Below are 23,984 nucleotides of genomic sequence, written 5' to 3'. Positions count from 1 at the left end.
TTCTATTCAGCTCTCACCGCGGCCGGCCTGATCCGGGGCAGCACAATCTGCTCTTTGAGCCGGGCTGGCCAGGCAGGACGCGGTGCCTTCGCCCGCCTCCAGCGTGGGGTGGGACCCCCATCTGCGGGCTCGGTGGGGAGCAGGAGCGGGACCTCCGGCCCTTTGTGCGCCCGGCCGCGGGCTCTGCCGGCCCGAGCAGGGGCCAACGCGCAGAAAATTTAATCCCTGTGTTCATCGATTATAAGTTAAAAAAAAAAAAAAAAAAAAAAAAAAGGCCCCTGAAGCAAAGGCGCCTGGTTTGGGGGTGGGCTTGTTTGGACAATGCAGCGCTCCACACTGAGGGGGGAGTTCCTCCAGTTCTGGGGCTTGAATTTCGCAGGATGGTTTTCTTGAAACTAAAAATTGACAACGAAAAACATCGTTAGGAAAAATAAAGGGGAAAAGAAACCCCAACACGTTTGTTTGTGTTCGAGGCATCACCAGAGGCGAGAGGAGAGTGAGATGCGGTTGGGATTTAAGTAACACATGTGTGAGATCTCCCCCTCGGCCCCCCTCCCCAAACAGCTGGTATTTAGCAGCTTGAGATTTAAACCCAGCTCAAGGGTGCTGCAGGGGGCTGCAATAGGGTCAGTTAATCAAGAAGCAAATAACTGGCACAGAGCTGAAAAGAGGTTAAATATATTAATGAATTGCAGTGCTCAGTGTTGCCTGTAATTTTTTTTTTCAGCCGTAAAAGATTTTCTTAGCTGTAAATTCATGTTCTCTTGTATAAATGGAAAGTTTTGCCTGTGGCAGCTTTTCTCGCTCTCCCTCTTGCTTTCCAGCTGGGCCAAATCCCAGCACTGTCTGCTCTGGGGTTCGGGTGAGGGCTTGTGCCTTCACTTTTGGCCTTACTTTTGGAAATAAAGTCTTTGTTTCTCTTCCATTGTAAAGCACCGCTATGGAGAATCCCCCAGGCCGGCTGCACCAAAACCCCACCAGGTTTCCAAGATAAATCTCCCAGGGAGCTGCAGTTGCTGTAGAGATTTCAGTCGGGTGTCCAGGGCTGGCTGTGAGCCCCTGGCAGCCTGGGGACCTGCAGCCAGCTCCTGGTCCCCTCCGGGAATGTGGCAGTGCCACTGCCAGCACGGACTGCACAGGGCTGGCACGGGTGGGAGCCGTGACAGGGCTGTGTTGGATGTGTGTCCCCATGCTTCAGTTCATTTGCTGTGTGGTTTAGAATCTCATCCACGTGCTGTAGTGCTTTCTGGTCGGGTCTTTGCTATGTGTTTCAGCAGGATTGTAAGATATTTCCTTTTGGAAATTCACAGCAATTTTGTTAAAAAAAACATCAAGACTGTTCATTTTGCTGAGGGCAAAAGGCAGTTTCTTGAAAAATTTCATGTATTGCTTTTACTGTTTGTCTTATAAAACATATATGAGGAGAGCTTTTTTTCTCTTTTTTACTCCATCTTCTGTGATTCTTGTGTAACATCATCATATTCTTGGAGAATTTACATTGTATGTGGTATGAAACCTACCATGACCTCTGAAAACAATACATCCTTTAATGTGGCTTTGGGGAGGGGCTAGCGAGGGAGTAGCCATAAAAATCTTCAGGGTTCAAGATGAGGTTGAGATTTTTGTGAGTGCTTTTGTCGTAGCAGCAACTGTTTGATTTAGTGGCCCCTGCTACAATGGGTTGGGAGAACAAAGCCAGAATATCCCGTGTATGAGTTTGTTAAATGTAAGACCCATCAGGAAAATTGGGAAGGGGGGTAGGGGGAAGCTTCCTCAGCTCTCTCTCTGAAATAAAACAGGTATTTGAAAAAATTTCTTACCAATTGCTTTGTGTTATAATCTGTGTTGTCTTGTGTAGCATTTGAAACCAGAGGAATCAGTGAGATGAGAGGTAACAGGGAGGAGGGAGGGCTTATTCACTTAAAAATTGCTATTCTTGTTATCTGCTTTGATATTCTAGTGAAATTTCAAGGTTAAGGGAGTTCAGGGCACCCTCAGTGCAAAACTGCTTTAGATTTGCTGGTGCTTTACCATTTCTGTGCAGTTCCCTGTGGTTCTGCCCCATCTCTCCCATCCTTCACCCACACCAGGGGCTGCATTACACAGGGTGAAAACTGGCAAAGGTCAGGAGCAGCAAACCCCTGGGCACAGGGCAGCAGCGTGGGCCTGGCCATGGTCCCTGCAGGATTTTTTAAAGATCTAACCTCTAAGACTTTCTGTAGGCCATCATTTTTCATCTCCCATTTGTTTGTGGGGAGCACGGCCACCTCTGTGGTCCCTGGGGTCTGTCTTTGTTCCCGGTGTGTGCTGCTGCTGTTTCCAGCTCTAACCTGCAAACCCAGGAGCAGTTTCTGCTGGAGGTGAGTGCAGTTCCTGTGGCCGTTCACACCATCTCCCCCTTGGCTGGGGAGATGGAGATGGCGAGGGAAGGGTTCTGATTCCTCCTCGCTTTAATCATCCGGGCTTCCCACAACAAAACAAGCTGTGCCTGGAAATGAGCCCTCATCGACATGGTCAGCCGGGGCTGCCGAGGGAGCCCTGGGGCTGGAGCAGCCCCGTCCTGCCTTTGGCCCTGTGTGGGAGCCGCTGCCGTTCCCGGTGCTGAGCCCGGGATTTATGGCACGGCCCTGCGAGCAGGGGGAGGGCCGGGAGTTAAACGGAGCCTGAGCTAAACCCTGCAGATAGAGGACTCCTCTGTCCTGGCTAATCCCCGGCCCCCTCCCCGCGCTCATCAGATTGCTGAAGGTGGAGATTATGCACTTGGTGGCTACAAAGTCATGTTTAGCTGCCATCTCCCTTCAGAGATGCTCAGATAGCCCCACTCCTGGTTGTACCCACATTCCTTTGGGTGCAGCACATACCTGAGGTGGTCTGTCATGTGAAACTGGGAATGTTTTGGTGCAAATTGGGAATGTTTCTTCACTTAAAGTTTGTATTTCCTTTGTTTATCCCTTTATTTTAATGTTTTAGAACAGTGAAATTTGCAGAACAGTGCAAATGTGCATGCTGTGCATAGCAAACCTTTTAGAGATTAACACAGATTGGTTCTGGTTTCTACTGGGTTTAAGCTCTGGAGAAAGCTGCTTGTGAGTAGGAGCAGCTGGTTTAGATTTTTACTTGGCTTATGTAACAGAAAACTCCTTTAATTTCTGGTCCCAAAACATTTGGCTCATTCATTTCTCTTGCATTCACTTGTGCTGCAGCAGTACGAAGCTACACCCTGGTTTGTCAGCTTGCTTGGGCTTTATTGAGGCTGGAGAAGACTTCACTATGACTCTTACCTCCTGCTGCTCCACAAATCCCTCCTGTGGATAAACACCTTTGTCTCAGAAAACTCCCTGGTCAAATCTAAAGGAGGAAAATCGGCTCGGTGTTGTGCTGGAGCGAGTTTGACCCAGCTCATTTTCACAATGCTACCCACAGGCTGGGGAGGGTCTGTGTGCAGACAGGAGCAGTGGGTGTGGGCAGCACCCCAGGCATGGTGTGGGTTTGTGTGTGCCCAGTGTGAGCTCCCCTTGGCTCCCAGTGTGGGTGGTGGGCACGGGGAACTGCCGTGCCCTGCTCTGTGCCCTGCTCTGTGCCCAGGCAGCCACAGAGCCCCTGCCGCCTCCTGGGTCCTGCTGGGCCGTGGGTGTTCCTGTCCCTGTGGGCAGTGGCACTGTCCTGCCTTCAGGCCAAGGAACACCAGAGACAGCCTGGTTTAACCAGCGTCCCTAGGAAGGGTGTGAGGGAGTGAGAAGCAGCAGAGTGGTTCCTTTCTCTTCTATTGCCTGGCTCAGCCAGGTTGATCCAGTCATCTGGGTGATGTTTGGCATTTGGGAAAGCAACCCCACGGAGAATACTGGAATACTGCAGAGCTGTGTGTCCCTGAATGTATTTGAATGGCTCCCACCTTTGCAGTGCAGATCTGTTTGCAGCTGTTGGGATTTTATGGGGTTAAAACACGAGATGGGGGCTGGGGCAGCTTGGCCTGGTGTGCAAGGGGTTAAACTGTTGAGCTGTGGAACATCTGCTACAGGAAGAGCTGCTGGTGCAACTTGCTGGCATTATTTTAAGCATAGCTGACTTGGTTGAAGTGAGGTTTAGGCCTCCCCATGCAGTAGGAGGTGATGAGATTCTGAGTGCATTACCTGGGTCTCTTCACCATCATTTTCTTCCTTTCTGTTTGACATCCCTGTCTGGACCAAACCGAGCATCATCTCTGCTCTCTCCCTCAGGCAGTGTTAGAGTCTTAAAATACTGAATTTAATGTGACAGCTCCTGTTGTGGAGAGCCCTGAAATTTACATTTTTAGTCATCCAAAGGCTTTTCAAAGATTTGGAAAAGGACCAGTAAAATCACATCCCTGTGGCTCAGCTGTAGGATGGTTTCTGTAACGATGCTTTCAGGTTCTGGGCGGTGGCTTGTGAGGGCAGTGAGGCTGTTGAAGCCCAGAGGTGCCCCTGGAGTCTGTGAGATGTGACAGGATTTCACAGTCACTGCTGTCTGCCAGGTTTCTGTATTTGCACTCTGTGCAGTTGAGGTGGGACATTTCAGAACCCTTTTTTCCCCATTGGAGTTTCTGTTCCTCTCTGCTAAGAACAGCAGGAAGGTCGATGGAGGCTGCTGGGGAGAGCCCCAGGGGCCCTGCCTGGCAGAGGGGAAGGGGAGGATGGAGCTGCCCCTGAAGGATGAACCCTGTGGCTGCCCCTCTGCCAGACCCACCGGGCAGAAACCAGGCCAGGGTCCCCTCAGAGCTCCCTCTTGCCTTGCAGATGAGCGGGTGGATCAGCGAACCTGCCTGATCTGCGGGGACAGGGCCACGGGGCTGCACTATGGCATCATCTCCTGCGAGGGCTGCAAGGGCTTCTTCAAGAGGAGCATCTGCAACAAGCGCGTGTACCGCTGCAGCCGCGACAAGAACTGCGTCATGTCCCGCAAGCAGCGCAACCGCTGCCAGTACTGCCGGCTGCTCAAGTGCCTGCAGATGGGCATGAACCGCAAAGGTAACGCCGGGGAGAGGGGACACTGCCACCCTGGGGACTGCACAGCCACGGGGAGATGGGACAGTGCCACCGTGGGGGCTGCACGGCCATGGGGAGAGGGGACAGTGCCAGTGTGGGGACTGCACGGCCACGAGGAGAGGGGATACTGCCACCCTGGGGACTGCACGGCCATGGGGAGAGGGGACACTGCCACCGTGGGGACTGCACGGCCACGAGGAGAGGGGATACTGCCACCCTGGGGACTGCACGGCCATGGGGAGAGGGGACACTGCCACCGTGGGGACTGCACGGCCACGAGGAGAGGGGATACTGCCACCCTGGGGACTGCACGGCCATGGGGAGAGGGGACAGTGCCACCCTGGGGGCTGCCCCGGGGAGAGGGGACACTGCCACCGTGGGGGCTGCACGGCCATGGGGAGAGGGGACGGTGCCACCGTGGGGGCTGCACGGCCACGGGGAGAGGGGACAGTGCCACCCTGGGGGCTGCCCCGGGGAGAGGGGACACTGCCACCCTGGGGACTGCTACAGCCATGGGGAGAGGGGACACTGCCACCGTGGGGACTGCACGGCCATGGGGAGAGGGGACGGTGCCACCGTGGGGGCTGCACGGCCACGGGGAGAGGGGACACTGCCACCGTGGGGGCTGCCCCGGGGAGAGGGGACACTGCCAGTGTGGGGGCTGCCCTTCCCTCGGCTGCCATCTTGTACTGCAATTCTGCTTCCCAACTCCCTGCAAAAAAACCCCCAAAGCTTCAGCAAAATCGTGCAAGGATTAAAATTTATGGACAGATACTAAGCTCTGAGCTACTTCATTCCTGTACGGAGGAATGCTGTGGGTCTGGGCAGTATCAGGGGTGTGCTGTGGGTTTGGGGACAGCTCAGAGCCCTTAACCTGGGGGTCAGGGCTGTGCTGTGGCTCTGGGGGTGGCTCAGAGCCCCTAACCCGGGGGTCAGGGCTGTGCTGTGGCTCTGGGATCAGCGCGGGTCCCTCACCTGAGGGTCAGGGCTGTGCTGTGGCTCTGGGGGTGGCTCAGAGCCCCTAACCCGGGGGTCAGGGCTGTGCTGTGGCTCTGGGGGTGGCTCAGAGCCCCTAACCCGGGGGTCAGGGCTGTGCTGTGGCTCTGGGATCAGCGCGGGTCCCTCACCTGAGGGTCAGGGCTGTGCTGTGGCTCTGGGATCAGCGCGGGTCCCTCACCTGAGGGTCAGGGCTGTGCTGTGGCTCTGGGGACAGCTCAGAGCCCCTAACCCGGGGGTCAGGGCTGTGCTGTGGCTCTGGGATCAGCGCGGGTCCCTCACCTGAGGGTCAGGGCTGTGCTGTGGCTCTGGGGACAGCTCAGAGCCCCTAACCCGGGGGTCAGGGCTGTGCTGTGGCTCTGGGATCAGCGCGGGTCCCTCACCTGAGGGCGGTCTCACCTGCGGGGGCGCAGCGCCACCTGCCGGCCGCGCGCCGCCCTCCCTGCTCCCCTCCTGCCCTTCCTTTCCTCCTTTCCCCTTCCCTTTCCCTCCTTTCCTCTTCCCTTAATTTCCTCCTTCCCTTTTTCTTCCTTCCCCCAACAACCGTGTGAATTTCACTCCCCTCTGGTGTCCCTGCCAAGGCCAGGGAGGCCTCAGGCAGCCCTGAAGGTCCTCAGTGTTGGGTTCTGGAGCTTTCTCTTCCTGCCCTGCTGCCCAAGTTATGGCATTGTTGGGTTGGAAAATCCCTACAATATTAGGTCTAAATACAATAATTTTTAAATTCAGATAAGGGGCAGAGCTTAGCATTGGTAGGAAAACCAGTTTTGAGGAGACTGGCTGTCATGCAGCCCAGAACCAGGATGGTATTCCAGAGAAAGTCCATCTGTATTTGGGAACCATTCTTGAGGCCTTTTTGATGGACCACCAGCAAAAACATTCCTACATTTTATTGCAGGTGTAAGCTATTGTCTGCTAAAATTATGCTTTGAAATCAAACAACCAAGGCAATTTGGGAAGCTTCTAAATCACAGTTAGTGGTATAATGTCTTGGAAAATGAGAACAATTCCCTCAGAATTCCTGTAATTCCAGTAAGTTTAAAAAACGTAAAGGGGATATCCAGCTGAGGATATCTCAAACCAAGCAGCAGCGTGGCTTCTGTGGGACAGAAATTTCTGCTCAAATTTTGTGTCATTTTCTGCTCTGGGAGGGCCTCCTGCGGCCCCTGTGCCAAGCAGGGTGAGGCTGTGCAGCAGCAAGGTCACCGTGCAGCTGGGCAGAGCCTCCTGCCAAGTCTGGCCAGGTCGTGGTGGGAAAGAGATCAAGCCCTGATAAACAGGGACCAGCCTGGGAGGGGGGACACGGGAGCAGGGCTGCCACTGGCCTCTGCAGAGAGAGACGGAGGCAAGGGCAAGGTACAGAAACTGCTCCAGGTTTATCCCCTTAGCTGGATTTCACTGCAGCTCCCTGGAAATTGATTAAAGAGCCTTAAAAATGCAGCTGAGAAATGAGGCTGCCCCTCTGAAATGCAGCTGTGCAGCTCGGGGTGGTAACTTGAGTTTTAAACAGCAGCTTTGCAAGCAACCAGCAGGGTCAAACATCTCCCCTCTGTTTTCTGTGGTGGCTGTAGGAGATGGGACCCTCTGAAGGGACAGCAGGGGAGGCAGCCAGCAGTGCAGCGCTTTGTGTCTGTGCTGGTGGCTGCACTGGGGGTGTCTCTCTGGTGCTCCACGGGGCTGTGGGTGGTGGAGTTGGACGTGCTGGCCTCACATCTCATTTTCCAGCAGTCCTGGGCATTCACTGGGTTATTTCAGATAGGGTTCCTTACCCTGTTTCACTTCTCAGATTATGCTGAAATTAATTGTGATAAAGGATTGCTATTTCTTCATTGCCTGTCACTCAAGGAGCACATGAAGAAACCAAAATCCTTGAGTAATGCTTGTAGCCCCATTGATGTGTCTGTGCCTTTTGGGGTGGGAACCATGCTGTGTGCTGCTCAAGCACTGCAGGTTTCTCTGTAAACTTCTTTAATGAAAAAAATAATGAATCTTTTAAGGTATAAAAACTTCTTTCAACACAAATAGGTATCTGTTAAACAGCCTGCAGTAGGGTTCCTCACTAAGGTTTGGTTGTATCTTTCAGCAATCAGGGAGGATGGCATGCCAGGAGGCAGAAACAAAAGCATTGGACCTGTCCAGGTGAGCACGTGTGGCTGTCCCTTGTGGTTCCCTTCAGCTTTGGCCTCCTGGGCTGGGCTGGGCTCACAGCACAGCAGCTCAGCCTGGGCTGGGGCTGGCTTGGCTGAGCCTGCATCACCCCTGGCCGTGCCTCCTGCTGGTGTGGCAGGCTCTGGCTCTGTCAGAAACACGTCAGGAGCTGTAGATTGGTAAATGGGGCTGGGTGCTGCCTGGACACACGGACAGGCTCGCTGCACCCTGTCCTTTGTGCGCCACACAAGGACGTCTGTCCCTCCATGACTCCCAGTAAATCTCATCTGCCTGCTGCAATCCCTCCAGCTGTGGCAAGCAGGGCACCAGTAAATGTCTGCCTGATTGATGGCCCAGCTTGTGCAGAGATGCCTTGTAAAGAGAGAGGGAATTCAGCACAGCAGCTTGTGCCACAGCCTGAGGAATGATGGCCATTTCCAGCTTGCTCCTGGAAGAGGGGTCTTTTAAAAGTTTAGTGTTTATTTTAGCAAAATAGAAATAACACTGAAAGCAATGTCTGTGAGTCTGAGTGCCTGGGAAGGAGCCCTCAGCCCTGCCCAAAGCGTGAGGAGCCAAGCAAACTCTGCCTTGCTGGGCAGTGTCAGACACAGCCTGCAACCACACAAACCTGTTTCCTGCTGTTCACATTAAGGGACATACACAGGATTAAAAAAAAAAAAAAGCCTCTAAATTTTTGTTGCATTTTCCCCATTAGTGGTGGAATATTCCTCCAGGAGCATGCCCAGCACCTTAAACTTTATGTTACAGTGAACTCAATGTAAAAATTTTTTTACTCTATTTTAGCTTTGTGTATGTTACTGTCTAGAACTTAAGTATTAAGTGCTCAATTGCTACTTCAGGTGCTACCTAGTTCTTATCTGGAGAAAAATAGGGAGCTCTGGCTCCCTGTAAATGTTTTCCTGACTGATTTTATATGTGTCACCTTGCCTCTCTTGATTGCTTTATCAAACCAGAGCCTGCCCCACCTCCTGTTTGCCATTCCCCCTGCCAGTCCTGAGTGATGTTCCCAATGCCCTGGCCTCAATTACTGCCAGGTTTCTCAGGGTGTGACAGTGGCTGATTTACAGCTCGTTGCCATGTCCATCTCACATCATCTTTTCATGTGTCAGTTCCTGTCTGCTGTGCTGCCCTCACTTGAACGGTGCTGCTGGAGGTCACCACGATTACCTGTAAATAGAATTTTCCCTGTGTGTTGTTAAATGCAGGGGAAGGATGTGGTACCTGCAGGGGAGCAGGAGGCTCAGCCCTGTTGGGGGTGTTTGCAAACAGAGGCTCTGCTTTTCTGTTTCCAACCCTTGTGTCCTGTATTTGACAGATATCAGAGGAAGAGATTGAGAGAATTATGTCTGGGCAAGAATTTGAGGGAGAGGCAAACATGTCATGGAGCAACAACGGAGACAGTGACCATAGTTCCCCTGGAAATGGAGTTTCTGAGAGCAACCAGCCTTCACCTGTTTCTACTCCATCTTCAAGGTGGGAATGACCCCTGGAAGAATTTGGTGTTACAGGAATCTTGGATTTCTTTCCCTGAGTGATACTTGGGGTCAGTGTAGGGAAAACATGTGAGTGCATCTTTGTGTAAACTGGTCATGCAGCAGGTTCTTACGTCTCTGATTGTGTTCTAAGACAAACAGGCACTGGGTTGAAAAGAATTGAACTGGGAAATGAGATGTTTGTGAGCAAAGGAAGAAATCTTGAGATACAATTATATTTAAAATATACCTCAGTTTATATTGTTTGTGTTTTCTGCAGATCTTGAGAACTTGATCACCTTTCACTGCTCATTCTGCACAAGCTCTTTCTCTGCACTTTGCTCAGATTCTGAAAATAAAACCATTTATGTTAGTAATGGGTGGTGTTATGTTAAAGTTGCCTGCTGTGAGTGCAAACCTCCTGATGCAGCCTTTGATTGCAAACACTGCAAGAATCTCAGACCTGATCCCCTCTGCTTTCAGTTGCAGCTTAAGCTTGGCCTTGTTTGTGTTCACTAGCTGTGCGAGTACTTAATGTACAGTCCTAAATTCTGGCCCTGTGAGGAGGCTGGGGTGGAAAGGCTGGGCACAGGTGGGTTTTGGGTTTCTGCTTTGCCCCCTGAATGGCAGCTCAGCAGCAGCTCCCAGATCTTCATCACGTGGAACCAGCGCCCAGCCAGGCTGGGTGCGCAGCAGTTGCTTTCCCTATTTCTGTTCACATTTCTGGTGGAGCTGGATGTGGCACTGTACTGAATCAGGTGGAGTTTTGGGGGTGTACTGAAGAGCTTTTCCTTCTCCAGTAGGTCGGTGGAGCTGAACGGCTTCGCTGCACTCAGGGATCAGTACCTGGGCACGCCGGTGTCCACGCACTACCAGTACCTGCCGCACCTTTTCAGCTACTCGGCGCACTCGGCGCTGGTGGCGCCGCAGCCGCGCAGCCTGGAGCCGCAGTCGCACGGCCTCATCAGCCAGCTGCTGTGTGCCGAGGACCTGGAGCCCCTCAGCACCCCCATGCTCATCGAGGACGGGTGCGTGGGACAGGGACAGCCCTGGGGAGAGCACAGCCACGGGGCAGGCAGCAAACCAGAGCGCATCCCACCGGGCTGGGGCTGGGGCTGGGGTAGGTGGGCCGGGCAGGGGCAGGGGCTGGGGCTGGGCTGCGTGGGCCTGGCAGCGGCTCCAGGCTGCATGCTCTGGCCAGGCTGGGTGCTGGGCAGGTGGGTGACCCCAGGGGCTGTGAGGACTCCCCTCAGCCCCTGCCCAGGCTCCTGACATTGTGGCTCCTGTCACCAGGTGACACCCAATTCCTTTGGCATTTGCCTTGTTTCCAAGTTCCCCGTCAGATGATGTCATTCAACGTTTTTAATGGTTTTTCTGCCTTTGTACTAACTGTGCCTGCAGGTACAAAGTGACTCAGGCAGAGCTGTTTGCGCTGCTGTGTCGTCTGGCGGATGAATTGCTTTTCAGGCAGATTGCTTGGATCAAGAAGCTGCCGTTCTTCTGTGAACTCTCCATCAAGGACTATACCTGCCTGCTCAGCTCTACGTGGCAGGAGCTGATCCTGCTCTCCTCGCTGACTGTTTACAGCAAGCAGATCTTTGGTGACCTTGCAGATGTCACCTCCAAGTACTCTCCCTCTGACGATGAGCTGCACAGGTGAGATGGGCTGAGCTCAGGGAGATCTGGGGATGAGGAGCCATGGGAGCCCAACAGACAGGTGTCCTCTGACAACCTCCTGGGACAGGTCACTGTGCCTGTGGCTGTTTTCTTCTTCTATTTTTTAGGGAACAGTTGTTCCAGGCTTAGAAAGCTCATCATGGTTGGTCAGTGCTGGATCACAACTCCCTTCTGCAGGGAAGGGGACGGTGATGTGTGGGGCTGTTTGAGTACCATGGAGCAATGCTGTTGTCCTCCAACAGAGCCTTACAAGCCACCATTTATGAGGAGGGTAAAACTGACCAACACTTTGGGTAACCTGACGCACAGGAAAGAAAGTCTTACTTAAAAACCCTTTGGGCCAGTGGAAAGGTTGTTCACATAGCTGGTTGTCTGTATTATCAAAGTGTTCATTATTAATTGCTATTTCATTGTTTTGATTAGATAAATTTAAAGATGTTGCAACTTAGCTCTTGTTTTTTCCATGGTACAGACTATCTGATGCTCTGAGGAACCTGCCTTTCATTTATCATGTTGGTCAGGGTGTTGTTTTTTGGTTTGGATATTTTATTTTGTAGTCTTGGTGCCAGACAGATTCTTCTTTTGGTAGTAGAGTCCCAGTCTCACCATACTTTGGCAGAACAGGTGGGATTTAGAGGAACTGCTGTCCATCCTCCCTTTAAACACCTGCCCTTTGCTCTCTGCCCTTGCTGGGCTCACGATGCTGCCAGAGTCGCCAGGGGATGTGTGATGAGCAGAGATTTACAACAGTGCTGTGGTCCTCAGCCACTGCAGTGTCTCATGGTTCCTGGGGGCTCCTTTGTGCATCTGTTGTGACAAGCAGAGGCACTGGCTGGCTGAGCCCACACTGGGGAGCAGGGAGCTGGCCCCAGGTGTCTCATTTCCTGGGACAGGTTGCTCTGCGCACAGCCATTCATCGTGCATCTGGTGCAGCTCCTGCGAGGAGCACTGAGGGTCATAGAAAACCACAATGACACTTGTTCTTGCATTCAGCTGTCCTTTTGTTCCTGCTGTCCTGGTCAGAGCCTCACTAGAGAAGTGTTTGTTTCATTTTGAGTTTGTAATAAATACAAGCGAGAGGTAAGACAACGAGACAAAGGAGGAATCCTCGCCCTGCAGGAACCGGCAATTCAGAGCTGGTCGCCTTGAAGGTCCTTCAGAGAAGATCTGTGCACATGGATGAAAATAGGTGTTCTTGGGAAAGGAATGCTTCTGCAGTCTCCTCTTGTGATTTAGCTTTTCAAGTGTCATTAATTGTCATTAGTAACCTGGGAGAATGCACACCCAAAAAGCCATTTAGCGGGAGCTGCACAGATGAGGGACTGGAGCTGTGTAGCTCCCTCCCACTGGTCTTCATGGTCCTTCAGCCATGACTTGACTGTCTCCAGCAGCAGTGGGATGGTTCATGGGTATCAGTCTCCCTGTCCAAAGCACTAGTGGAATATCTGGTCTCTTTGGACTTGAGAGGGGCCCTTTAGGAGAGGTGTCCCATTTCTGGGTGTTCTCAAAGTGCCCCTGGCTCCTCTGGCATTGGTCAGGAATGACTGCAAAGGGAACTTCATTAGAGCTCACACCTGGTTGGAGAAATGTCACTGAGCAGGGATGGTCTGGCACTTGTGGGTTAATTTCTGCTCTTAACAAAATGACAAGAGCAGTGCTAAAGCATAGGTGACAAAGGCATAGAATGAGCTCCCCAGCTCCTTTGTTTTAATTGCTTCTAACAACTGGCTAAACGTTCTGTTTGCCTGCTAGATCAAATGTTTTCTTTTATTGTGCTGTTTTTCTGAAGATGAATATGAAATGAATAGACTCCTGACCTCCCCCAGCACTCCTGATAGCGCTTCCCTTCCCCCTCCTCCCCAGCTGATGCCGACAACTCCCAGCCAGAAACTTGCCTGGTGTAAACTGTGAGGAAAAGTGTGTGGAGGAGTCAGTCCTCGAGAAGAAATAGGGCTGTGAAAAACAGAACAGCTTTGTTTGAAAGGGGGAGGAAAGTATGTGCAGAAAAGTAAGACAGTTCAACTGCAGGAGTGAGAGAAGAGCTCTCCTGGATTTATGAAGTGATGAGTGGTTGGTAAAAATGTGCATGCTCTAAAAACAATTAAACCCCACAGATGACTGAGTGGTCTTTGTGCTCATTAACTTCTTGAGCTTTGCAATCTTGCACCTGCAAGATTTTTAATGTCAACTGGAGAGCAAGAAAACTTGTACAACTTTAGATTAGCCGACAAAGCTTTCATCGCTTACAATATTACTTTCTTGAAGAACTGACCTGGAGTTCAGACAGCTTGTTTTCACTTCACAGAGGTCAAACCCCATCATGCATTTTACAAATAACTTTGAAGTAAACAAACACACATGCCAAAATAAGGTATTATTCAGTGAAAAAGGTTCTATTTCTGTTCTATTCAGAGATGGCTTGCTGGCTGTGCTCTTATTCTTTGTGCTGCACAATGCCAGAGCACGCTGAAGCTTCCCGAAACACTTCTGTCCCACTTCTGAGCGCTTCTGCAATATGTGCCTGCTTTGAAGCTGGGGCTGTTGCTGTGAGATGTGTTCCCAAGAGGCTGCTCTGGCCCTGGGCAGGTGTGGGATGGTCTGGAGGTGCCTGCAGACACCCACAGCCCTCCACACCCTCCCACTCCACTCCAGCCTGGTCCTTCCCCATGGCTTTTTCATGGTGCACATGTGGGGTGTTTCTCCTGATGAAGTGTGGCACCCTTTTTAGCAGAGGACCTCATTCTGCACCCACAAAATCTCCATCAGGCAATTTTCCAGGAGGTTTTGGGGTGTTCCCTGTGCATCAGTGTGCCCTGTGCTGCCCATCTCTGTCACTGGCTTTGCTGCAGATTCCTGGCTCTGTGAAACCTTCTCTGCTGTTAGAACAGGCTGGTGGTGAACTGAATCACCAAGAGGGGATTTTTTTCTAAAAATATCTGTAGATTGTGGGCTCCCCATCCCTGGGCCAGACAGGATGGGGCTCTGAGTAACATGGTCTAGTGGAAGGTGTCCCTGCCCTTGGCAAGAGAATGGGACTGGATGAGCTTTGAGGTAATTTCCACACAAATCATTCCATGATACTATGATACTGCATTTGTCACTGAGACATTTTCCTCCTTATTTTGATACCAGCAGAATTAAGGCAGTTTTGATGACTTTTTAAAAAAAATTCTCTTGCAAGGTGTTAAAATCTCTGAAGTTACTTGAATGACCTTCGTGCCTTCACTGTCCAGGCCGTGTGCTGTGCGTGCTGATGTGATCTCTGTCCTGCAGGTTCAGTGAAGAGGGGATGGAGGTGATGGAGCGTTTGATCTACCTCTTTCGCAAGTTCAACCAGCTGAAGGTCAGCAACGAGGAGTACGCCTGCATGAAAGCCATCAACTTCCTAAACCAAGGTGAGGCAAAGGGGAGCTACCAGCCACACTTGCTCATTTTTATGCCTCAAAGGATGAATTTGTAAGACTGGTTCCTCTCTTTTTAGAGTTTTTCAGACTCATTAAAATGTTTACGTTCGGGTTATATTCTTAGGTTTCTTAGCTGGATTCCTACTTTTTAGGTTCTATACCTAAATCTGACTCTTCACAGTGAAAGGTAATCACAAATGAAGTATTTACATGCAGGCCATGAATTCATCCTAGGAAAGGGCTGTATCCTCCTGTTGATTAAGCAGCATATTAAAGCTGGCAGTTCAGGCTCCTCCAAGACCCTGGGCATTTCAAAATCCGTGCGGAGACAAATGCTCAGTGAATAGTGTTCAGCTGTAATTTTGGAAATAAATGTCCCCAAAGTCTTTTGTACTGTGAAAGATAGCTGCAGTCTGTAAAAATGTGCTGCGGGCTCCCTCCTCCCCCGCTCATTTCCAGAGGGAGATAATGCTGACACTTCAATCTGTGCCGGGCTGAGGTTCCGGTTTGCTTCCCTGGGCAGTTTCCTGACACTGGATAATGCACTTCTCAAGCTGTCTCCATTGTTTTCCAAAATGTATTTTCATTAACTTCCTGTCTTCTTTTATTTTTAGTTGAAGTTTGCAATTTTTTATGTGAAATACCTGAGACTTATTTTTAAAAGTCAGCTTTTGGGCAGTAGATCAATGTCTCTTCCGTCAGATGGTCTCCCAGCACTGAGCCCGCTCCGCAGCTTCCTCGCTGCTGTGCTGGATCCTCCCAGGACCTGCCAGTGCTGCTGCTCACGCTGCCAGTGGGACTTCCTGCCTGTCCTTTCTTCCTCTGTGTGTGTTGCCTGACACTGGCAAAGCTAAATTTAAATATAAGAACTTGACAAGTTTATAAAGCTCCTATGACATAATTCATAAGCAGATGGGGAGGAATGTGATGATATCTTTAATTATAGAGCTGAGCACTGTCCTCAGCCAAGATGATACACCTAAAACCAATGTGTTCCTGTGTGAGGAGGTGTTACACTGATCTGCTCTGAGGACCAAACCCTGACACCTGGCTGTGTTGTGCCAGGCAGAGATTTCAGGTTGCTGAGGCTGCTCTCTCCATGAGCATTCACTGAGCTGCAGGTGAGCAGTGTAGGACATTAGCTGTTTTCTTCCCAGCCTTTTGTGGAAGGAAATCCTGGATCTAGGCACACATATGAAGACACATCCGTGATGCAGGCACAGCAGGAGGGGAGATGGGCATTTTAGTATTAGTCTAAGCAGGTGCTGGAAGCCAGTCTCCAAAGCAGGGGCCCGGATCAGAGTGACAGAAATCAGTCTGTCATGAAGAAGTGGCAGTAAGTCTGCTGCTCTTCTGAGATGCTTTTGTCATGTTTTCATTGCTCTGATTGTATTCCTTTCCAGATATCAGGGGTCTGACCAACGCCTCCCAGCTGGAGCAGCTGAACAAGCGGTACTGGTACGTTTGCCAGGACTTCACAGAGTACAAATACCCCCACCAGCCAAACCGCTTCCCGGATTTGATGATGTGTTTGCCAGAGATCCGCTACATTGCAGGTAACTCTGAGCGCTTCTGAAAAACACTGAACTTACTGCAGTGAAACTCTTGTGGGCTTTGCTCCAGGATGTTTGTGTGGGAGCATTTCCTATCAGAGCTTCTGCCCATCTTTAAGCCCATCCTGCTGCCCTGAGCTCATCCAGTCTGAGGGGCTCTTGGCAAGGTGTCCTGGTGGTGCTGGTGGGCACAGGGTTAGTCCCACTTGGGGAAGAGGCGCCTTGCTCCAACCTGACACCCTTTAAGTGCATTGTTCAGTCTCCCCTTATTCTTCTTTCACTCCCAGCTGGAGTGCATTTTGTCTCAAAAGGATGTAATCCTGGTTTGAGTAGTTATCTCATCAGAATTAGGGAGATCCCTGAACTGAGCAGAAAGTGATCAGCAGAGTTCAACCAGATCAGTGTAACCCCCACGGTTCCTCATCTGGACCTCGGAAATCCTCAGGTGAATTCTCAGCTGCAGTTGCATTGCTAATTAGATTTCCAAAGCCTAGTGTTACTAAAACTGTTCCTGGATGTTATGGCAAAGGGAGACGCTTGCCTCCCCGTGTCAAGGCTCCGTATGCTTCATCCTACTCCGTCATAATGAACTAGATAATAATCTCAGAGTAGCTCTTGTAATTTACTCATGGAGATCAACAAGGGGGTTTGAGATGAGATGGGATTTAGCCTTTCCCACTTTCTATAAATACTTCTCCATTGTGGAGAAATCATTTTGATCTGACTTTGCCCATTTATTTTGCTTTCTATTCAGTGAATAAATCATATTGTGCCCAAATGCATATCAAATGTCTAATGTAGCTGTAGGATGATTAACTGTTTCTGCGAAAGGTTCAAGGTAAAACCATCTCCAGTGCTGCTGGCTTAGGTGTCTCTGAAATCTGATTCAGTTGTGGCTGCTAATTCTGGTTTCTTTCTTACCAGGAAAAATGGTGAATGTCCCTCTGGAGCAGCTGCCTCTCCTTTTTAAGGCCGTTCTACATTCCTGCAAGACGAGTGTGAGCAAAGAGTGAGCGCAGCTGGCCCCGGCCGGTGCCTTACGCGGAGCCTGGGGCCGGGCCCGGCTCACCCGGAGAGGGGCAAAGGCCATCCAGGCAGGAGACAGGGCACTGCGCCTCCCTGCCCTCGTAGCAAGAATCTTTTTTGTTTGTTTTTGTTTTTTTACTCGTTTTCCTATATATTTATTTCACGACAGAGTTGAATGTATGATCTTCAACACGATGCACATGGTTCTGTAAGAATGCAGCAGATGCATTCTCCAGCAGTTTACAGAATGTGAAGATGTTTAATGTTACAGTGTTTGTTAGGGTTAGTTCTTTTGTATTTGGGGCTGGGGACCGAGATGACTAAGACTACCTCAAGGAGAAGATGCTGTTCATGCACTGCTCTTTCCATGATTTGCATCCAAAGCATTTGTCACAGAGAGCAAATGTTGACAGAGCTGTTATTATCCCAAAGGGACGACTTTGGAGAAGTGGGTGCTAGAGAAGTGCCAAGCTTTTTCTTTAATTTTAAAAAGGCAGGAGTGGAGAAGAAGAAGTCTGTCTAGGCAGTTGGTTTCTTTTCCCCTGGCAGTTTCCAGTGGGATGGCAGTGCTCTGAGGGACTCCCTGGCCCTGTCCTCTCTGGGGAGCTGCAGGGAGGGGTCTGTCCCAGCTCCTCCTGGCCAGCTGACCTCTTACTATTACCACAACACCTCTGAATTTGTGTTCCTGCAGTTCTTGACAGGCTCCTGGCATTACACAAAGGTGCTTCTGTTGCTAGAGGATGGCAAGGACTTTATCATCACTTCCTTAAAATCCATTTTAGGTTTACAAAAGCAGGAAAATCCTACTTAGAGAAGAGGCAGGATTGTCCCTGTTAAATGTGTTCCTCCAAAATGGTACCTGACTTCTGAGACTTCTGCATTGCAGCAATCCCCATTTTGGGAGCAGCTAATGTATCCTGTGTTAAATGGGGCCTGTGTAGTGGGGTGAGGGACTCCAGTGTCCTCTGGCATGGCTTTCTCTGCTGGACTCAGGGAATGGGTGTTCCATAGCTAGATCCTGCCAGGACTGTCCTGTTCCTTGTGGAATCCCAGGAAAAACTACATTACTGCTGTACTTGGTTACCTGTCATGTTATAGATGTTGCCAGGCTTACATTTTCCATCTCTCAGGCTCTCCACAGCTCCAGATGGAGAACTGGTTTAATGACAGCTGATTAGCTGATTGAGTGATTGCTAGGTGCTGATGTTTACCTAAACTTGGGCATTCTCATGAGTGACCTCATGATTTCCTGCTCATGATGGGGAGGTTGGATGAGATGCTCTTGATCTCATCTTCTTCATTAGGAATTAATATTCAAAGACTCTCCTAGACAGCCTTGGCTGGATTTCCTTCCCTGCCTCCTTAGATGTAAATCTGGCATTCACTTAGCAAGGTGGCTCCTCGATAAGTGTTTGAATGCTGATTAAAAATACTTGTGGAAACAACTTTTGTTCCCTCTGGGTAGGAGGGATGAGTCACTACCTTGTCTTTCCCTGGTGGCAGCTGCGCAGCACAGAGCAAGCACAGCTCAGCAGGGCTGCAGCTGCTGTGCATGAATGGGATGGTGAGCAGGAGGAGAATCCCATTCCCCAAAGTCGTCCCTCCCTCCCTCCCTCCCTCCCTGCTGTCCCAGTGGGTGCTGCTGGCTGCAGCCCGAGGGGGGCTGTGCCCTGCGGGTTTGGCACAGCCTGCTCACACCACACCAGGGCCTGCTGCTGCCTCACCACGGGCATCCATCCCGCTGGGGCGTCTCCCAGCTCAACGTTTCCCTCTTCTCAAAGTCCATAGCTGTTCATTTTCCATTATTTAACAGGAGGTTACGGGTACCAGCTGCTGGGCACAGCAGCGGCTCAGCTCGGTGCAGCTTCGCACCCAAAGGTGGTTCCATAAATCTCATTTACTTTCTGTGTGTATTCTCAGGAAAGCCTTCTGCATACAGCCAATACCTCACGTGTTCAGGGGAAGATTTTAGTGTATCTGTTTGTGAGTTAGAATGTATTTCTCAGCTTTTGAGTTTAATTTCCAAATAGCTTGATATGATCTTTTTATTACGGGTTATTTCTGGCTTGCTGTTCTATACACTCAAGGAATTGTTAAACTTGCATAGGAGTGATTTTATTCTACAGTTACTGAATTATTATAATCTGTTGATGAATAAGTGTTTTAATTAGTGTACATAAAAGCAGTCATCTTGTTGCCAGCTACCCAACAAAAATAATCTATTGGGTAATCTGTGGTTTTCCAAAATAGCCTCCCAAAACTAATGCTGTACCAACAACAACCAAAAACCTAAATTCAGTTATGATGACAAACAGACATGAATGTTCCACTTTCTGTTGTAGAAAGCAAATTTTACAACGGTTGATTGGCAGCAGTATCCGTTCCCAAATACACATTTGCCATAGGGAATAGAAAATCCTTCCTGAACTGACAGGTAAGGAAGCAGCAAACAGACCAGATGGAATCACGGGACAGTCATTCCTGATATCTTCTGCACCAAGTCCTCTAATGACTTGTATTTTTTAAACAGGGTAATGTGAATGTGTTGCATTGCAAACTCAGGTATTATGAGAAGGTAGGAATGTAGCTAGAGACGTAGAGATGTTAGGTAGATGTATTTGTGAATTTGGTTTGAAGGACACCCTGGAAAGGTTGGAATTTTTGTTCCATTCTTCATGTAACATTCAGTTTACAGGGACTCATATTTTATTTGTGCTTAATGCTACTAGGGGGAAGTTCATTATCTTTGGTATCTATCTGCTCTTGCTTATCTGACCTTCTGTCATAGAGAAATCTATCAACAATAATAGTCTTTGGTAGAATTTTCTGCCATGACAAGTCAATTTTTATCCCCGATTTGAAAGATAGATTGGCTGGCTGACCCCCTCTTCTCCTTCAAAGCATCTGTGCAGATAGAAAGCTGAAGAGTTACTTTTAATCCGAGCAGAGATTTGGGACATAAATTCAAAGTGCTCAGGGGAGGCTGCCGAGGAGCAGCTGGAAGGGTCCCGCTCTCAGGGCTGCTTCCCAGGCGAATGCCAGACCCTGGGGCCTCAACAGAACCTTCTGGAAAGTGAGTGAGTTTTCTTCCCCTTCAGCTCAGCCAGGAGCTGAGCCTTGACCCCTCAGTGTGGCTGCTCTCACTTGCTGGGGGGCCGTGGTGGCCCCGTCCCCAGCCATGCAGAGGCTCCAGTGGCTCTGCTCTGACCCCTCCCCTGTGCCAGCAGGACCTGCCCTTGCTCCTCAGCCTTCTGCACAGACCCACAGCCACTTCAGGTAAAGGAGTTTAAGTCTTGTCCTTCAAACCAACTTAAAAAAAAAAAAAAACAACACTTGAATTTCTTTTATCTTTACTACATTTTTTAAAAGGAAAAAAAGAAAAAAAATATTCTCCTGTGAATGTGCTATTTCCCATTCATTCTTTCTTCTTTCTTGGTTTTGATTTGAAGCTGTGAAGCTCGGTGTCTGTGAAAATGTTGTTATTTCTCAGGATAATAAGCGGCAATCATCCCTGCCACCTGAAAGGCAGGAGAAAGGGGAAAACTTGGGGAACTAGTTAAAGTATGAAACTAATTTTTAAGTTGTAGATGATGTGTAAATGGAGGGGAGTGCATAGCTATCAGTACCAAGCTGTGGTGTTTCTCTGGGTTCATGGTGTGTTGTTTCAATGCACAGAAGCTCAGGGATAAGTATTTAAAATGTGACCCAGAGAAACCCTAGTTTTGATGTTGCAACAGTTGCTTCTTTCCCAACTTGTCTGGAGGGCCCTGGAGAGCTGACAAAGCCCCAGATGGGGGTTTTGGGGGGAAATCTTTGGGTTTGGCTGTGGGAAGTTTGCCTGCTGAAGGCTCAGACGTGGTGCTGTGGGCAGAGCATCCCGAAGGTGCACGGGGCTGTAGGAGGCTGTGTCCTTGCACCACCCAGCAGCTGGGGACCAGCTCTGCCTGTGGGGCTCTATTTCTGCATTCCCTCATAGCTAAATGTTAAATGTTTGACTGTTCATGGAAAATGAGAAACGGGAATTTCTCATTGTGTCCCTGGCAGCCAGTTGCAGGGCTCTGTACTCTTTGTTGCTTATGAATTCTTAATTTTCATCAGTACAACTTTCTCACTGTGGTTGTAGGAACAGTCAGACAGCTTGAGACGGGCACTGGTGTGTGACTCTGATTGGGTTACAGCTGCTATGAGTGTCCAAACAGCCCCATCCAGCCATAGACAGAGCCAGCACTGAGAGTCAGCAAAAGTCTGAAGGGCTGAAATCCCCTCCCAGCTCCCTCAGCCAGAGTCTGTAAATCTGAGTTTCAACCAGCCTCACAAAAAGCTGGGGAGGCCAATCCAGGCAGTGTCTTTCCCTTGGAAAAAAAAAAAAAATTAAAAATAGCTCCTGTGAGCTGCCCTCTGACAAGTCTGTGAAAGAAGCAACATGGATCAGTGGAAGAAATGCCCCCAAGGGCAAAAAGAAACAGAAATTGAGACCAGATGACGATCAACCTTAACAAAGCCTTTTGTGATTCATTGTTTCTTTCAATTTATAAAATGTCTTGTAATAGTTGATAACATTATTGACTCAATTTCCATAACTAAACTACCTCGTGTGACATCCTGTTTATCATCTCAAAGGGATTGTGTGAAAAACTAAACACTGCCAGTGTCTGTTGCCAGCGAGGAGCAGGGGCCGTGATTGCTGGAGTTGTTTCCCTTCCCGTGGGCTGGGGTTGGCTCCTGTCACTGCTGTGTGTCCTGCGCTGAGGCTGAGCTCTGCTGTCCCTCGCTGGGGACAGTTTGGGTTTTGTCAGTGCCCATTCCAGCTCAGCCCTGGTCAGAGGCTGCCTGTGTAAGCTGGGACCCCGCAGTGTGTCCGTCCTGGGCAGCCCGGGCAGGCAGCCGGTCAGGTTTGCTGCAGTGTCGGCCCCTTGCTGGTGTGAGGGATGTTTCCAAGAGGGTCAGTCCCAGCTCTTGGCTCCTTGGTGATGTTCCCAGCGATGGTTTCTCCCGTTGATTTTTCCCACAATCCCTTGTGTAAATCAGGGAAGCAGGATGTTCGGCATGGCACACGGTGAGCATGGGCACGCTCGGAGCCGGGGCTGGGGCAGGAGGGTGTGCCTGGCCCCGTCACCGCAGGGGAACGGGCACCGGGAGCTGCCCCCTCCCCACACTGTGACCAAATGAATGTTTCTGCCGGCGGCTCCGCCTCAGCCCGCCCGCCCCTGCTCCGCTGCTCCGCTCTGGGACTTGACTACCTGTGGAAATGTGACCAATAAGTGTTGAATGCATGTTTAGTGAGTGTTTAGCTGTATGAACTAATAAATGTGAAATGTTCTGCACCGCTGCTGTCTCCAGGCTGTTTGTGCCTCCCCCTTTGGTGGTGGCTCTGTCTCAGGGTGGTGCTGCCCTGGCTGCTGCTGTGCTTCTGGAATGGGCTGTGGGTGTGGGGAAGGCCTTGGGGCTGCTGCTGTGGCTGGGAACTGGGATAAGGGCACTGTGCCACACGGGATTTATTCCCTGTGAGGGGGCACTGAAGATCAGCAGTGGGGGGGCTCCCTGGGAGGTGGCAGAGGATGCTCTGTGCACGTGGGCTGCCAGGTTTGTCCTCACCTTCAAAGGAAGCTGGAGCCACGCAGAGGTGACGAGGCAGCCTCTCCCCTCACCCGCGCTTGCACGAGGCACTGCCCTGAAAGCCAGGCTGGAGTGGGAAAAGTACCAGCACCTTTTAATTTTCAGCTCAACCCCTACTGACCACTGTATTTTGATTAGAGCTCTGCTTCCTTTTCATCTCGGTGCTCCGGCGGGTGACAACTGCGGCGGCCCCGCGTGCGCGGCGCAATAGTTTATCACCGAAGGCCGGCGGCTCTATGAATTCAGAGCCAGCGCGGAACAAATCACGCTGTCACTAACGTCAAACTTGTTAACCTGATCTTTGGTGGATCACTAGTGTCAACATTGCATGGGACATACATTATCGGGCCCAAGGACTTAGGGAGATGTGTTTGTCAGGCTGCTCTGTCACAGTCCCACTCTTGACCTTCGCTAAGTAACTTTCAAGGGTAAGCTGCTTTCCTCTTGACAGGAGTGGCTGTTCCCAGGAGTGTCACCCCATGGGCACTGGCTGGGACAGGGCTGTGGGGTCAGCTGGGTCACCTCCCTGCAGTGGCGCAGTCAGACCAGCAGTGGGTGAAAGATCTGCTGGGATGGTCCTGGGGGGCGCCTTCCAGAGCTGGGGAAGGTTCTCCAGTGATGTCCACCCTGCCCATGCCTATTATGAGCCCTCCCCATCTTGTCACCAACTGCTCCCACATCTCTCCTCATCCCTTCCCCAGTCACAGTCTGTTTGGAATTCACACCTGAAAGCCAGAGTTCTGAGTGCAGCAGACTGGTGGGTCTCCATTGTCTGGTCCATCACAAGTCTCTCACATCTCAGGTTGCCAAGTGCGGACACTTCCAATGTGGTTGGTCACTACTGCAGAGGTCAGATGAAGGATATCCATCACCATGGATGGGCTGGTAAGACCATGGAGGGGACTTGTGTGCTCCGGGTAAGCTCCTGTCCAAGCTTCTGGGGTCAGTTGGGATTTTCAGTACCTTTATTGGGTGGTGGATCCCCTCCCTGCAGTCTGCCGTGAGTAGGAGGGGAGCAGCTGGGTCCTGGGGGGCCAGCAGGCTGGGGCTGTGCTGGAGAAGATGCCTCAT

The 23,984-nt window shown here is 50.5% G+C and overlaps 1 protein-coding gene across 2 annotated transcripts in view; it reads left to right on the top strand.

Moving 5' to 3' along the window:
* Positions 1–22,621, top strand: part of NR6A1 (nuclear receptor subfamily 6 group A member 1) — a 72,488-nt gene extending 49,867 nt beyond the window's left edge. The window contains exons 3-10 of one of the 2 annotated variants that reach the window (XM_036393925.2): positions 4,755–4,985; positions 8,080–8,135; positions 9,481–9,638; positions 10,441–10,665; positions 11,039–11,293; positions 14,588–14,709; positions 16,122–16,274; positions 17,196–22,621. In XM_036393925.2, the coding sequence (XP_036249818.1) occupies positions 4,755–4,985; positions 8,080–8,135; positions 9,481–9,638; positions 10,441–10,665; positions 11,039–11,293; positions 14,588–14,709; positions 16,122–16,274; positions 17,196–17,284 (1,289 nt within the window). In that variant the 3' untranslated portion in view covers positions 17,285–22,621. Of the gene's footprint in view, positions 1–4,754; positions 4,986–8,079; positions 8,136–9,480; positions 9,639–10,437; positions 10,666–11,038; positions 11,294–14,587; positions 14,710–16,121; positions 16,275–17,195 lie in introns of both variants that reach the window. The other variant, XM_036393926.2, reaches the window with a different exon arrangement.
* Positions 22,622–23,984: the final 1,363 nt, after the last annotated feature.

The sequence above is a fragment of the Molothrus ater genome, chromosome 20 (genome assembly GCF_012460135.2).
Source record: "Molothrus ater isolate BHLD 08-10-18 breed brown headed cowbird chromosome 20, BPBGC_Mater_1.1, whole genome shotgun sequence".
NCBI classification, from domain to species: Eukaryota; Metazoa; Chordata; class Aves; order Passeriformes; family Icteridae; genus Molothrus; species Molothrus ater.
This window is presented reverse-complemented; position numbering and strand designations above follow the sequence as displayed.